The sequence below is a fragment of the Microtus oregoni genome, unplaced genomic scaffold (genome assembly GCF_018167655.1).
Source record: "Microtus oregoni isolate MIOR12 unplaced genomic scaffold, Mior012 000014F_ref0000157, whole genome shotgun sequence".
In the NCBI taxonomy this organism is placed as follows: Eukaryota; Metazoa; Chordata; class Mammalia; order Rodentia; family Cricetidae; genus Microtus; species Microtus oregoni.
The window spans coordinates 29,205,570-29,220,891 of record NW_024543073.1 but is presented as its reverse complement, the minus strand read 5'-3'; the positions used below and the strand labels follow the sequence as shown (position 1 = coordinate 29,220,891).

The following is a 15,322-nucleotide window of genomic DNA, read 5'->3' as shown; positions in this document are numbered from 1 at the left end:
AACTATACTATTAATCTGGAAAGGTTACCTACACATCTCTATAGAATAATTTTTATCTTATTTCCCTCAACAATACCTCATCTATTTCCCCCGTGTTCTTTTATTAACTCATTAAAAAGAAATACAATCACCTAAATGCCTCAAATCCTGCTGAAAGTGTGAAGACATTTTAAAAAAAGATAATCATTAAGCTGTTCTAACAACTATTTTTAACTTCCTCTGAAACAAAACACACTGCACGTGATTCCACGGCACTACACCTGCAAGTATCTACACACTCAAACACCACACCATAACCTGCAGTGATGTGCAGTATCACATCAGACAACAGTAACTAAAAACTGTTTCTAGCTGAAAGGCAATTTATCATTTTATTCTTATGGATGCAACTTGCATTTGCCTTTTTTCCTATCTTGACTCTCCCACGAAAAACATTCTCACCATTGACAACTATAAACCAGTATCAAATATTCAGTCAAGACTTAATTCCTTAGATAAAAATATCTATTTTAATTTGCAATTTGTCTTTAATAAATTATATAATAGAAAAACTGTTGAAAATACATTTTCTTTATGAGTCATTATCAGTAACTGTTTGATTTATATGCTTGTGTGTTTGACACCTTTGTAACAAAAATGGGCAAAAAGAGTCAGGAGTGGAAAAAGTTTAAGCCCTGTCCTAAAGCAGCACTTGAGCTCAAAAGACAGCACACCTATTATCCCAATATTCAAGACAGAGTTCTAAAGACCAAGCTGCGGCACATTGTAAGAGTTTGTCTCAAATAAGTAAATAAATAAAAAATTAAGTAAAATAGTTTTCTGAACCAGTGACATGGCCATCCCTATAATACCAGCTACTCAGGATCCTCAAACAGAATGATCACTTGAGACGAAAAATTCAACCTCATCTTGGGCAACATTTTGAGATCTTTGATTTAAAAAAACAAAAACAAAAACAAAAACAGCAAAACATTAATCACCTGCTACCAATAAGGGTATCCCTATACCAAAAGAATTAGTAAGAATTTTCTTTTATGATAAGAAAATTATAGTTATTTGGCAGAATTATTTATTTATTGGAATACAATATATGCTGGCTGCTGGCCTAGCCAAAATGAATCAGATCTCAAGGTTTAGGGAGACCCGGCTTCAAAGGAACGAGATGAAAAGTGACAAGAGAACACCTGACAGTCTTTTTTTTTTTGTGCCATACACACAGGCATGAACATTCACACATACGTGAGCAAACATCATCACATGTGTGTACCACACTCACACATACATACACACACATCAAATAGAAAAGAAGATGATGGAACCATTAGTACAGTGGTTCTCAATCTTCCTAACAATGCAACCCTTTAAAACAATTCCTTTTGTTGTGGTGACCCCCAACCTAAAATTTTTGTTGCAACTTCCTAGCTGTAACTTTGATACTGTTAAGAATCATCCCATGAAAGGGTGGCTTGACTCCAAGAGAACCACTGCACTAGACAGAGAAAACTGAGTCCCCTGAACACCGCATGGAGTTGAGCTTCCCTACAACCCACTTCAGACTGTGACATTAAGAATAAATCTTATTTTAAAAAGAAAGGAGTGAATTTGTGTATCAGTGGTAAATTTTAAAACCATACTAGAAAATCTGCAGAGGGAGACAGACAGCATGGCAGTAGAAAACTTATCTAACAACTGGAAAGCTCTGAGTTTGATTCCCAGCACCAAAAAAATTATGAAAGTTAAATATGACTCAACAGGTTATATCAAGAAATATATATGTACATACAAGTATCTATATGCATGCAGTAATAATGAAAAGAGACTATAAATTTGAAGGCTGTCAGGGAGATATATGGGAGGGTTTGGAGGGAGGAATGGGGAGGGAGAAATTAATGTTATTTGTAATTAAATTACAATCCCAAAAATAACAAAGATATATATGCAAAAATATGAGAAGTATAGAAGACTTTTTAGAATATGAACAACTTGGTCAAATTTTATGTTTCTTTCTAAATATATTTTAAAATAATGAAAATCACTAATAGATTTTCCACAAACAAAATTTTCCCTCAAATAATCACACTTGGTCTTAAAAATTTAGTGTGAGAATTTGTATTTTTCCATTCAACTTTGCTCTCAAGTTTAAATTCCTCTTTAAAAGCCTAGAGGGATAGATCACCACAAATCAAGGGTAGCTTGGACAACGTGGTGAGTTCCAAACCATCCTACGCTAGGAAGACAGCCTGTCTTAAAGAACAAAATAAAATAAATGAATCCACTGGAAATAATTTAAGAATAATATACTGGGACAGGAGAGATGGCTCAGCACCTCAAAGCACTTGCTGTTCCTGCAGAGGAGCAGTGTTCGGTTCCCGCCACCCAGAGCAGCAACCATCTGTAACTCCAGTTCCAGGGACTCTCATGCCCTCCCTCTTCTGGCCTTGGTCACTGGATATTGTCACTATGCACATACATACATGTAGGCAAACACTCATAAAATAAAAATAGCTAAAGCTTCAAATGCCTTTTAAATAGAGTGAGGCAGAGGCAGGCAGATCTCTGAGTTCCAGTGTAGCTTGGTCTAAAGAGCTAGTTCTGGACAGCTAGTGCTGTTGCACAGAGAAACTGTGTCTCCAAAAAAATCAAAAAGATTCTAAATATGCCTAAATTAATTCAATTACAAAAATGGTGCAGAACCACATTCTTTCAGTATTAAAAACTGTATTTTATTATTATAAAAACATAATTAATTTGGCAAAAAGGTATATTATACACACAATGGTGCAAATTTTCTAACACTTTCAGAACATTCCTGGGACAGACTGCAAATACAAAGACACAAATTAGAATGAAATTAGAAAGAGAGCTTACACTTCGTGCTGAATTTCACCATAGGTGGGAAGTTTGCAGACACAACAAACACCAAGCATTCTTTCATTTCCCAATCACAACACCCATTAAAAGAGCAGAAAATGTAGCTTAAATCAAAAGTGGATTAGCATTTACAAAATGTTTCCCTGATTCTTTTAAAGATATTTCTTAAGCCTCTTAAGAAGTTGACCCTCCCAAAGAAAACTTCTGAAGTGTTCAGAAAGTGTCAGTATATGAACCAAATCTTTTTTCCTAATATTCACCAATGTTGTTGAAATTCTAAAGGCCAATTATGACAGACTCGAAGGCTCTATAACACGTTTTGCCAATTATTGCCACTTGGCATTTCAACACCTTCTCATCGAGATCAACCTACATTTACAAATGCATACCCATTTCACTTATGAAAAGAACACATTAAGGAGACAAGTCTAACTTAAAGGGGAAAGCCACATGTCCTGATTATGTCACAATAAACTATTAAAATTAATTTCCAAACAATACCGTATCAACCACTACCAACGTGCTGAGAGCAGTATTAATTTGTTTTATTTTAACATTTTTATACTGTCTCAGTACAGAAGTATTACACGAATGCTAACAAATAATCTGAAGGAACCAGTTAGTGTTCAGTATGTGCACCCTTAATTGCACCTGTAATTCACAGAACTTCTTTCCATACTCTGCAGCTTTCCAAAGGGATCTAGTCTTTTTTTCTGAATCATATCGCTCCCAGTAGACGGTAAATAGGGACTTGCAACTGCAGCAAAATCAAAGCATTCTGACTACTGAATTTCCAGCTTCCATTTATGCAATACAATTTAAACACGGTTCCCACTAAAATCTAGCTTGAGCAAGGAGCATGGGAGTTAGCATGGACGGTGGCTGCCTTTATAGTGCCAAGATCTGCTGAAGACCGGCCACTATCTCAATTAGGAAGGGGCCGAACCATATCCGGTTCTCACTGGATACAGTTTCCCCAGCTTCCCATCTTAAAAGTTTACGTCGTCCCAGAAGAGCAATAAATACACGAGGAGGCCTGGGACAGTGCCTGTAGGGAAGATGACTGATCAAATTAAATCCCTATATATGGAACCTGAAACTTCAAAACTTTTTAAACAAATTACACCCGCAGGAGCATGGTATGTTTTGTTCCTTCTTGCCCATCTCTTTCATGGAGCCAGCTTTCACAATTCCTCAACAGCATTTCTGACTTACTGGTTAGTTGGAGGTGCGGTCAGCGGTATGGCCACCTCTTCCTCCTCATATTCTGGTCCATCCAGGGAGTCACCTTCATCCACCGTCCCCAGGCCGGAGCCCAAAGGGGGCAGCAGAGGAGGCGGCGGCAGAGGAGGGAACCCGCCACCCGGCCCGAGGGTCTCAGCAGCCAACGACAGAGTCCCCTTGGTGAAAGCAACATCTCCGGCAGGACCGGCTGCTGCCCCCACCACGCCAGCAGCAGCACCCACCACGCCAGCAGCAGCACCGCCGGGCAGCGCGGCGCCCCCCAGGACACCCGCCACTGGCCCCGTCCCAAGGAACCCGGACCCCAACGCGGCTCCACCGCCCAGGGCCGCAGCCAGGTCGGTGTCCACCAGGCCTGGGCAGGGGGCGGCGGCCACCGGCAGGACCGCGGGTAACTTCACCCGGCATGCCGCCGGGTAGGCACTGGAGCCCGCGGCCGCGCCTCCTCCGGCCCCCGCGGTGGCCGGGCCGCCTTCCTCACTGCCGGCCTCAGCCGCCATCATGTTGAAGCCCGCTCTCCTCTAGCTACCCCGGCCGCCCGGGAGCCCCGGGGGCCACCAGGCCCGGGCTGCGAGCCGCCCCACCCAGGCGCGTCCCCTTGCAGCTTTCCAAGCAGAGGAAACAACAACAAAAGGAGAGCGCCCGCCGCCGCGCCCCCTCCTCCGGCCACAGCCCAAGCTCCGCGGCGGCTGGCTTACGGGAAGTGACGCGGGCAAAAAAGCCCAGCGCCTGAAGAAACGCTACCCGAGCTGGCCGCGCACACCCACACTCACGCGCACACATGCACTGCACAGGGCGCCAAACTTCCTGACTGCGCTAAAGAGGAAGGGGAGCCCGTGCAGCGGCCGGGGCAGCGCTGCCTCCTCCGCCGCCGCCGCGCCTCAAGGCCCGGGTTCCGGCCGCCCCCACCGCAGCCACCGCCGGGGCTGCCGGAGCCGCGGCCGCCGCAGCCTCATCTCCGCCGGCTGGAGACCCGAGCGCTGGGAGGGGCGGAGGAAGGGGGCGGGCGCGCAGAACACGGCTCGACGGCTGCCTCCGGGCCGCTCTCGGGAGCGAAACCCGAGTGAGAGAGAGAAAGGAGGGCGGGCCGGGGAGGAAGGGAGGGGAGCAGGAGCCCGAGGCCTCTGCGCAGGCGCCTTCCGGGCGCGCGGCTGGAGGGCGGCGAGGGAAAAGCAGCCGGGCAGGAAGCGGCGGGCGCGCGCTCGGAGGCGTGGCACGCTCGCCAACCCAGCCGCGAGCGACGCGTGGCGCGGTCCCTCTACGCCAAGGGGCTCCGGGAGAGCTTACCTCGCCCGGCTTTGTTTGTTAATGGGGTGAGACTCTCCAGGCCCGAGGGACTGGAGGGACGAGGAGACAGAGGGAAGGAAAGGATGATGCCAGGAAGTCCATTCCCTACTTTCTAACTTTTTAGAAAAATGGTCTCAGCCACCGGTGCAATCGGCAACGAAGGTCAAAGGAGTCCTAGCTTATTCCTTTTCGTTGCATGATATAAATAATTCAAACCTAGAATCTGGGAGTCAAGAAAAAAAATGGTGAAAGGAGCCAGAGGAAACTGTGAAGGTTGAAACAGAGCCAGACTGCTACCACTGTATACTTAAGTTCCCTTTACGGGCCGTCTCTCTCACACGTTTGCACAATAGATAGGAAAGAAGTGTGGGCGGAAAAAAGTGCCACAGAAAACAAATCATAAATGTAATTTGTCCTAGTTTGGATGCAAGATTCTGCAAGGCATATCAAAGTCTGAACTTTCCAAAAGTACCAAACACAGATCGATGTCACCTTTAATGTAGCCAAAGGAAAGGTTTTGTTTATGTACGTGTGTATATAAATTCATACACAACTCACAAGGTATTATCTTTTGGCGTTCCATGGGGATAACTTCCAGAGCTCTGGTGAATTCCAGAACATGACTTAGTATCTTAGATAATTTGTGCATATTTTCCCATATGTTAAATCACTGATAGGTAATTTTCAATACTTAATATGACCTAAATTCCTTTATGTAATTATTGTTGAGGAATAAGAGCAAAAATAGTACATATTCAGTGCAGGTGCAATTTCTAAATGTTTTTATATAAGGTGTGTGCCACACACGAATATATAGTTAGATGATATAGAGAGCAGATAGTTCATAGAAATTCATAGAAAGAGGCCATTCTGATTATTTGAAATTATCTGTTTTAGGAATTTGTCCTTCAGGATTCATGGACTGTACTACCTTTTCGAGAATGCCAGGTTGAATGCCGCTGAATACTGATCATATTTTCTCTGGAAAGTTTGACCAAAGCAACCTGTTGAAGATGGCAAGAGGTTGAGGTACCAGAGAAAAGGGGGTGAGGGTACCATTAAAGGAAATGACAATGTACGTGCAGGACACCCCCACCATCAGGCTGCGTATTCCGGTATATGCTGTCTTTAGCAACAATCCAACACAAACAGTGGTGTGTGCCACTTCTGCAGTGTGTCAGCTGAGGAGGTGAAGGTAAGCTGGTTAAGGGAACGGTTGAGGTTGAACTCTGACCAATAATAACTTGTAAGAAACTTTCATCTTAGCCTTTCTGAATTGGAAAATGCACCATTTGTGTTTAAATGAGTCCTTCCAGTGACTATTAACACCCTTAAATTTGAGAACTTCTATCTATACTGCAACATGCTTATTAAGGCGGCACTTTGTCATTCATTAGATGGATAGGTAAGATGTGGGTACTGGTTTGCTAAGGTTAGATGGATAGGTAAGATGTGGGTACTGGTTTGCAAATGAGAAAAAAATGAATCAGACCCATGATCATTGAAATAATAATGAAATACTGCTTCTTACAGTGGGCTCCTTAGAACAGATTTTCTTTTAAATATAAACTAAAATCCCACCTATGCCTACTGAATGCCTGAAGCACAAATACAAACCAACTATCTTCAAAGCCAGAGGTTAAAAACCTGTGGTACATAAATTCTACTTCTCCAACTCTAAACCTTATCACCACCCTCAGAGATAGAAGTTAGGCTGTGAACTGGTTTGGGTTATCTGTGACCAGCTCTCCTTACCGTCTTCCTTGGTATATGTTCAAATGGCACCTTCCTAAAAATCCAGGTCTGGCTCTCTACTCTAATCACAAACCTACCTCCTCCTTTTCTGAAAAATCTTTAGCACTCACGTATCAATATTTAATACAGTCTGCTTCCTCTTACACACTTCCATATCTTTCCCAGTTATTTTTACATATATGTAACTAGAAAACTTTGCTGTAGAAACAACCCATTGTCTACTTTTTCCCCTAGCTCAGTTCTGGATATGCTCACAGCTTTTAACAGAGCTTCATTCTTTAAAAGCATAAATAAACATCACCATACCTCTTTGGAAATTAATTCATACTAGCAGTCAGTAACTAGTATATCTATTTGTAAATTGTGTGTTTGTGTGTGAGAGAGTAATGTATAATATATATTTATTCCTATTTGCAGTGCCAGGCAACTCACTTTTAGAATATTTCAGTTTATATGCATGAGTGGTTTCCTTTTTTTTTTTTTTTGCCTGCATGCATGACTGTGTACCAAGTGCACGTGTTATCTGCAGAGTCTAGAAGAAGACATTGTGTCTTTCCCATGGAGGTCAGAAAAGCACTTCAGACCCTGGAGTTGCAGGTGGTTGCTATCTACCATATGGGTGCTGGGAACTGAACCCAGGTCCCCTAGAAGAGCAGTCAATGCCTTCAACTGTTGAGCCATCTTTCCAGCCCCTACTCTTTTTAAATCTCTAATGTCTTCTATGTCTTGTGACCTTTTAGTTTGCCCAAAATTATTTAATGTTCCTACTTCCTTTAGTTTCGCCTTTGGCCTTTTTTCCTTTTCTACCTCGCTCATATTTTCCCTGCTACTTCCTGTTTCATGTTGTGCTTCTATGGCTTCTTTTTCTTGTTAAGTCCCTAAAGTTCTTGAAGCTTCATGAGTCAAAAATTGAAGAACAATTTTTACTTAAACACTAAAGTATTTGTTTGGAGAGGGAACTGACAAACATTCTGCAGGAACTGGTGTTAGGTATGGACTTGTGTACTAACATCAGGTAACAAAGGGAAGTAAACAGTCTTAATTAAATTCACAGAGTATTAAAGGTCCTGGATGGCAGAACAGTTTTTACATTCGGTAAAATAATTGATTATATCTGTGATTTTACAAAAATTGTTTGGGTCATTTAGTATTAGTAAATGTATTTAATGATAAATAATAAAAACCTAGGAAAAGGCATTCATGAGGAGGTAAAGAAAGTTTACAATATATTTGTTCTCATTTCATTATTAACTCAGATATTAATATAATACACTCCTAACTATTTCTGTATCTTCCATATATCAAGTAGATTAAAAAAAAAAAAGGTAATCCTGACTCAGTCATTGAGCATAGCAGAGAACCTGAATGTGTTTATACAAATATGTGAAAATATGTTGATGGGACAGCTAAGTGAGAAGTAATAAATTACTTATAACTATCTTTAGTAATTCCAAAGGGGGTTTGTGTCTACGCACATTCTCGGCTATCCCAAATGGTGTGTATATTTGTCTAATGGCAAAAGATTCCACTGAAGAAGCCATTATTACCACTAACCCTGATATCCCCCACTGCATTTGTTGACATCCATTATGATTTCTCAGAGCACATTTTCTAATTAGGAGCATGTCTTGAAACTATAATGTTGAAGGGGCACAGGCTATGGGATCGGCAGAGTCACATAGGGACCAAAAGGAAATATCAGAGGTACCAGGGGGAACTTTGGAATCCGGTGCAGGACTAAGGCTAGTGCCAAAGTCTGCAAATAACCTCCGAGTCAGAAAATGGGGAAGGCAGCCTCAGCACTAGTGCAGAGAATAGTTTATCTGATGAGGAAGCACAGCTAATGCAGGAAATTAAGGAACTTCGGAAAAGGCTGAAGCGCTGTAAGGCAAAGGATTCCTTATGTGTGCTGTCAGCCCCACCTGCTTTTAATGAGGATTGGGGAAGGAGGGGGGGACTGATAGATGACAGGGAGGCTGAAGAGGGCTCAGGAAGAAGAGGAGGTGTCTGTTTTCGGCCCTGGCACATAGTTGCTCCGGTTATAGAGGTACCTGATCCTAACAATCCAGGACAGATGCTGAGACAACATGTGGCCTTGAGCTTTAAGGAGATGAAGCAATTGAAAGAGGCCATGGCAGTACACGGCTCTCAGGCCACGTTTACTCTTGCCATGGTAGAGTCTTTTGCGGCATTGAATCTTACACCTAGCTATTGGCAGCAGCTATGCCATGCAGTATTACTGGGAGGAGATTACTTATTGTGGAGGGGAGAATATCAAGAAAATTGCTTACAAACGGCTAGGTTAAATGCGCAAGCGGGACAGGCACAGTGCAATCTAGACATGCTAATTGGAGCAGGAGCTTATGCTGACTTGGCCAATCAAATTGTTCTCGATCCTGCCGTATATCTCCAGATGGCAACTGCGGCCACCAAAGCTTGGAAAGCCCTACCAAACAAGGCCACGGGGGATCAGCTGTCAAAAGTTTTACAAGGGCCTTCAGAACCATTTCAGGACTATGTGGATGGGATATTACAGTTGGCAGGGAAATTGTTTGGTGATGTGACCACAGCTATGCCCATAGTTAAGCAGCTGGCATTTGAAAATTCCAATAAATACTGTAAGAAAGCCTTGCAGCCACATAAGACAAGAAGCTTAAACAAATACATTTGGATCTGCCGGGATATTGACGGGCACTTCATTCAGGGCCAGGTGATTGCCGCTGACATCAGGCCAGGGCTAGGATCCCAAACAACTGGGGATAAAACCTGCTTTAACTGTAGTGCCCTTGGACATTTTAAAAAGGAATGTCCACAACTCACTCGGGGAAATGCTGCCAGACAAGGAAAGTGCCCACGATGTAAAAGGGGGGCCCATTGGGCAAATGATTGTAGATCTAAGACAGATATAGATGAAAGACTTCTGCCTGTCCAAGGCCAACAGCAGGGTAACTGGTGGAGGGCCCCGCTCCAGGGCCCCAGAACCTCAGCGTATGGAGCAATGACACCAGGACTCAGGGGGTCCCACCCCGGCAGTGGCCATATCCAGTTTGTTCCACAGGGCAATCCTTTTGTGTTGCAGACCTTGCCCGAGCCACGCCAGGAAGTGCAGGACTGGACCTCAGTACCTCTGCCTGAGCAGTCTTGACAGCCCAAATGGGGGTTCAAGCTTTACCCACTAATGTTTTTGGGCCACTCCCTAGAGGGACCTTGGGGCTTATCTTGGGAAGAAGCAGTACCATCTTGAGGGGAATTCAAATTCATCTTGGGGTTGTTGATACAGATTATCAAGGAGAAATAAAAATTATGACATCAGTTTCTCAAGGAGTTACAATAATTCCTCAGGGGGATCATATTGCCCAATTGGTCTTGGTACCCTTAGTTAACACCTCCAACCCCGCGGCCAGGTCCAGTCGGGGTGCTAAGGGTTTTGGGTCATCTGGCACTGCAGCCTTTTGGGTAGCTCATATGAAAGAAAGGCCACGATTGGAATTGACTATTGATGAGAAGTCATTTAATGGGATTTTAGATTCTGGGGCTGCTGTCTCCGTCCTGTCCTTAGAATTCTGGCCTAAGAAGTGGCCATTAGAAAGAAGTACTGCCACCCTACAAGGAATAGGTCAAGCAAGTCTCAAGAAGAGTGCAAAAATATTAAAATGGCAGGATAATGAAAGCCATAAGGGTTACTTTCATCCATATGTCCTCCCAGGACTACCTGTTAATCTCTGGGGAAGAGATATCCTGAGTGAGATGGGAGCTGTCTTGACCACTCAGCCCACACCACCACCACCAGCGTCCCAAATTATGCAGCAACTGGGATGGAGACCAGGACAGGGGCTGGGAAAAAATCTGTAGGGCCAGTTGCAGCCAGTGACACCAGATAAACAAATTACCAGAATGCTGGGAGACCGAAGTGGTCTAGGCCATTTTTAGTTAGGGTCACTGTTCCCATGCCTGCCCCAATTCCTATAACTTGGAAATCTGATGATCCAGTTTGGGTGGAACAGTGGCCCTTGACTCAAGAGTGCAAAACAGATCAAGTGGGGGTGCGAAGGCCTGTCCTCTAGGGACCCAACAATGTTACTTTTCTATCGCTATGAAAAAATACTGTGACCAAGGCAATTTATCAAAGAAAGCATTTAACCAGGCTTTGTTTTAGAATTAGAGTCCATGATGTTGGGACAACAAATGGTGGCAGAGCTGGCTGAGAGCTCACATCTTAAACTGCAAGTAGGAGGCAGAGGGGGCAACACTGAGAATGTCAGGAGTCTTTTGAAACCTCACAGCCAGGCTCCAGTGACACAGTGCTCCTACTCCTTCCCAAATAGTTCCACCAGCTAGAAAACAAGCATTCAAGTATTTGTGCCTATTCTTATTCAAACCACCACATTCCAGTCTCTGGCTCCCATAGGATTGAAGACATATAATGATGCAAATACCTTTATTCCAACATCAAAAGTCCCCATAAGCCCTTCGGTCTCAACACTGTTTAAAGGTCCAGAGTCTCTCCTGAGACATCTTAACGGTAACCCCCGGAAAAGTCAAAAGCAGATTACATACTTCCAACATGCAATGACACAATATGCATTACCGGAATTGGGAAGGATGAGACTTTTTGTACCCTGAGCACATGTGATGAAAGTAATGAGAATTATTCTGTATGTCTATCACTGCTTTCCTGTCCCTGCTTTGAAACTTTAGCTATCTTGGAATAAAAGTTTCAGAGAAGCCCGGTAAAGAGCTCTTGAGCAGTTCACCTGGAGTCCTATGGTTCTGCTGAATCTCAAATTCAACTTCCATTCCTCAGCACTGTTCATTGGTGGGTCAGGAGGATATTCTTCTACCAAAGAAATTAGTATACTGCTTTTCAATTTAGCCTGTGACAAATCCTTAGGATACGGGGCCTGGTTACCACAGCATTGGTCTGCAGCTCAGTCACGACATTGTTGCCTTCTAAAAACTCTTGATCTCCACATCCACAGAACACATTGCTGCCAGCCGCTACTATCTTTCAAGATCCTACTAGGATGGCCCACTAAGCCCCACTCACATCGTCCAAATACATTTCTTATTAAAGCCTCAAAGTCTTCCACATCCCTCCAAAGGACCACCCCACACAGTCAGATCACAGCAATAGCCCTCTTCCTGATACCAACTTTTGTGTTAGTTATTTTTCTATTGCTATGAGAAAATATCATGACCAAGACAGCTCATAAAAGAAAGAATTTAATTTGACTTACAGTTTTAGAAACTTAGAGGTCATAATGTCTGAGCAAAGGTGTGGCAGCCGAAACATCTGGGAGCTGAAAGGAGAAGACAGAATACTCACTGGGAGTGGAATCGGACCGTTTGTAAAGTCCTTGCTTTCCCCTAGTGCCACACTTCCCCTAGCAAGGCCACTCCACCCAACTGGGTGCCACCAACAGTGCCACCAACTGGGGACCAAGGATTCAAACATATGAGCTAATGGGGATCATTCTCATTCAGAGATTACTTTATGAATCTTACTGATTTAGAACGATTTATAAAACCTAAATATCATGGAAAAATTAAAAGAATAAAGATTTATAAAACCTAAATGTTATGGAAAAATTAAAAGAATAATTTGATCTCTGATGCAGTAAAGCAACCTTCAAAGAAATTAAGAGCCCTCTAGAACATCCAACTTATTTATAATAAAGCCTTTAAATACAAAATAAATATAATAAAATATATAATATAAAATATATAATAAAAACTTTAAATATAAAAATACTGTTTTAAAAGAGTAAAGGATAAAAATTATGTCTACTAACATTTATATTTATGCCCTATTTTTTGTCTTTTGCAGATTTTTTTTCATGATCAGAAACTTTTCATCTTCATTATTTCTAAGTTGTTTCTTTTTTGCCAGTTATTTCCCTCTGACCAAGAAGTACACAGTTTCTTTTCTGTGTCTTGGATTCTTGTCAAGGTATTAAGGTAGAAGCAAAAGTAAAAGGGAGTGAATGGCTTCAGCAAAGAGCAGAGAGTGTCAGGGTAGGTGGGATTCCAGTTCCCAACCACTAGCTCTGCTCCTGCCACAGGCGTTCTTTGTGTACGTGAGCAATGGCTTACACAGGGCCTGAAGCACCTTCAAAAACCCACCTCTGCTTTAACATTCATGGATGTCATTCAGCTCCTTATCTAATTCAGGTGATTATGTTTGTTCTACCCGAGCAACTCTGTGCAACCTTCTGACTTCCAACCCCCCTGAATTCATGGTGAGTATCGTTTTAATACTATAAAACAACTATACACTGGGATCAAATAAATGATGTCAATGTGGGGGCACACATTTCCACATACACTGAAACAGACATGCCTTCTTCGTTGTACAGTATCTCACTAAGCTGAGTCACATGGCAGCTGACATGGCAGTTTAAAAACAGTTTTCATAATTGTTAAAAGTATCACTCTCAAGCCGGGTGGTGGTGGCGCATGCCTTTAATCCCAGCACTCGGGAGGCAGAGGCAGGCGGATCTCTGTGAGTTCAAGATCAGCCTGGTCTACAAGAGCTAATTCCAGGACAGAAACCAAAAGCTACGGAGAAACCCTGTCTCGAAAATCCAAAAAAGAAAAAAGTATCACTCTCATTGTTGGTGATCTGGCTGGGGAGACAGAGAAAGACTGGTGACAAAAAAGACTTTTTTAATCTGCATCTGTCTTTACTGCATATCTCTCTTTTTATAACCACGTGAGTCTTAAATTGCTAAGCTAAGCAGAGGTGGCTAGGCCCAAAGCAGTGGCTTTTGCAGCTGGCTGCGCCCACTCCTTGGTCCGTGCAGGCTGAGCTGCATGGTGGAAGAAGCAATGGGGAGCCACATTTATTGCCCCAATTATGGCGTTGATACTGTCACCAAGTAATGTCTTGACTGCTGCTCATAAATCCCGTTTAAGTGTTCCATAGTAGGACCTCAAAAAGAGCCATCTAGGGGGGGGAATAAAAAAAAAAAAAAGAGCCATCTAAAAGCCGCACTGAGATGCTGCGGTTAAAAAATGCCGTGGTTAAATTCACTGCAACTTAAAGAGGCCACGGATGAAAGATGCCTCCTCTTCAAAAGAGGCTTCCAGATGAACATGGCCCATCTTTTAGAGACCATGGATAAAAGATTCCTCCTCTTCAAAAAGAGGCCGTGGATAAATTTGCCGCATCTTAAAGAGGCCGCGGATAAATTTGCCGCGTCTTAAAGAGGCCGCGGATAAATTTGCCGCAGAATCCACGGATAATCCTTCTCTTTAAAAAGAGGCCATGGACAAATGCATGGATCTAGAAAACATAGTATTAAGTGAGGTAACCCAGACCCAGAAAGACAATTATCACATGTACTCACTCATAAGTGGTTTTTAAACATAAAGCAAAGAAAATCAGTGTACAAATCACAATCCCAGAGAATCTAGACAACAATGAGGACACTAAGAGAGACAAACATGGATCTAATCTATATGGGAAGTAGAAAAAGACAAGATCTCCTGAGTAAATTGGGAGCATGGGGACCTTGGGAGAGGGTTGAAGGGGAGGAGAGAGGCAGGGAGGGAGCAGAGCTCAATAAAAATCAATAAAATTTCTTTAAAAAAAGATGCCTTGGATAAATTTGCCGCAGGAAAAGTATGCCGTGTCTTAAAGAGACCACATGGAAGCCGAGTCTTAAAGAGGCCGCAGATAAAGATGCCGATCTTAAAAAATATGCGTGGATAAAGATGCCACGCCTTAAAGAGGACACGGATAAAGACCCCACACCTTAAGGAGGCCACGGATAATTGATACCTCCTCTTCAAAAGGCAGCAGTTAAACATGCCTTGTTTGAAAGAGGCAGTGTCTTAAGCCAAGTCTTAGAGGCTGTGTCTTAAGCCGAATCTTAAAGAGACTGCGTCTTTATGCCTTTAATCCCAACTCGGAAAGCAGAGGCAGGCATATCTCTGTGAGTTTGAGGTCAGCCTGGTCCACAGAGCAAATTCCAGGGCTGTAACATAGAGAAGCCCTAACTCGGAAAAACAGAAAGAAACAGGAAAACAGAAGCTGAGTTTCAATGGAGCCACGCCTCTATTTGCCACAAACAAACAGTCTCCCTAAGGAAAGACAGTTACCAAGAAACCACTTGCATTTCCTTTGTGGTTTTAGAACCCCTTTTTAAGGTTTTGCAGGCTCCGT

The 15,322-nt window shown here is 43.0% G+C and overlaps 1 protein-coding gene and 1 long non-coding RNA gene across 2 annotated transcripts in view; one reads left to right on the top strand and one right to left on the bottom strand.

Moving 5' to 3' along the window:
- Window positions 1-5,190, bottom strand: part of Rasa1 (RAS p21 protein activator 1) — a 77,955-nt gene extending 72,765 nt beyond the window's left edge. The window contains exon 1 of the mRNA XM_041663697.1: window positions 4,087-5,190. Within this exon, the coding sequence (XP_041519631.1) occupies window positions 4,087-4,616 (530 nt within the window). The 5' untranslated portion in view covers window positions 4,617-5,190. The remainder of the gene's footprint in view (window positions 1-4,086) is intronic.
- Window positions 4,225-13,352, top strand: LOC121455912. The gene is made up of 3 exons (XR_005975553.1): window positions 4,225-4,451; window positions 6,298-6,595; window positions 12,983-13,352. It is a non-coding gene; the product is annotated as an uncharacterized LOC121455912 (long non-coding RNA).
- Window positions 13,353-15,322: the final 1,970 nt, after the last annotated feature.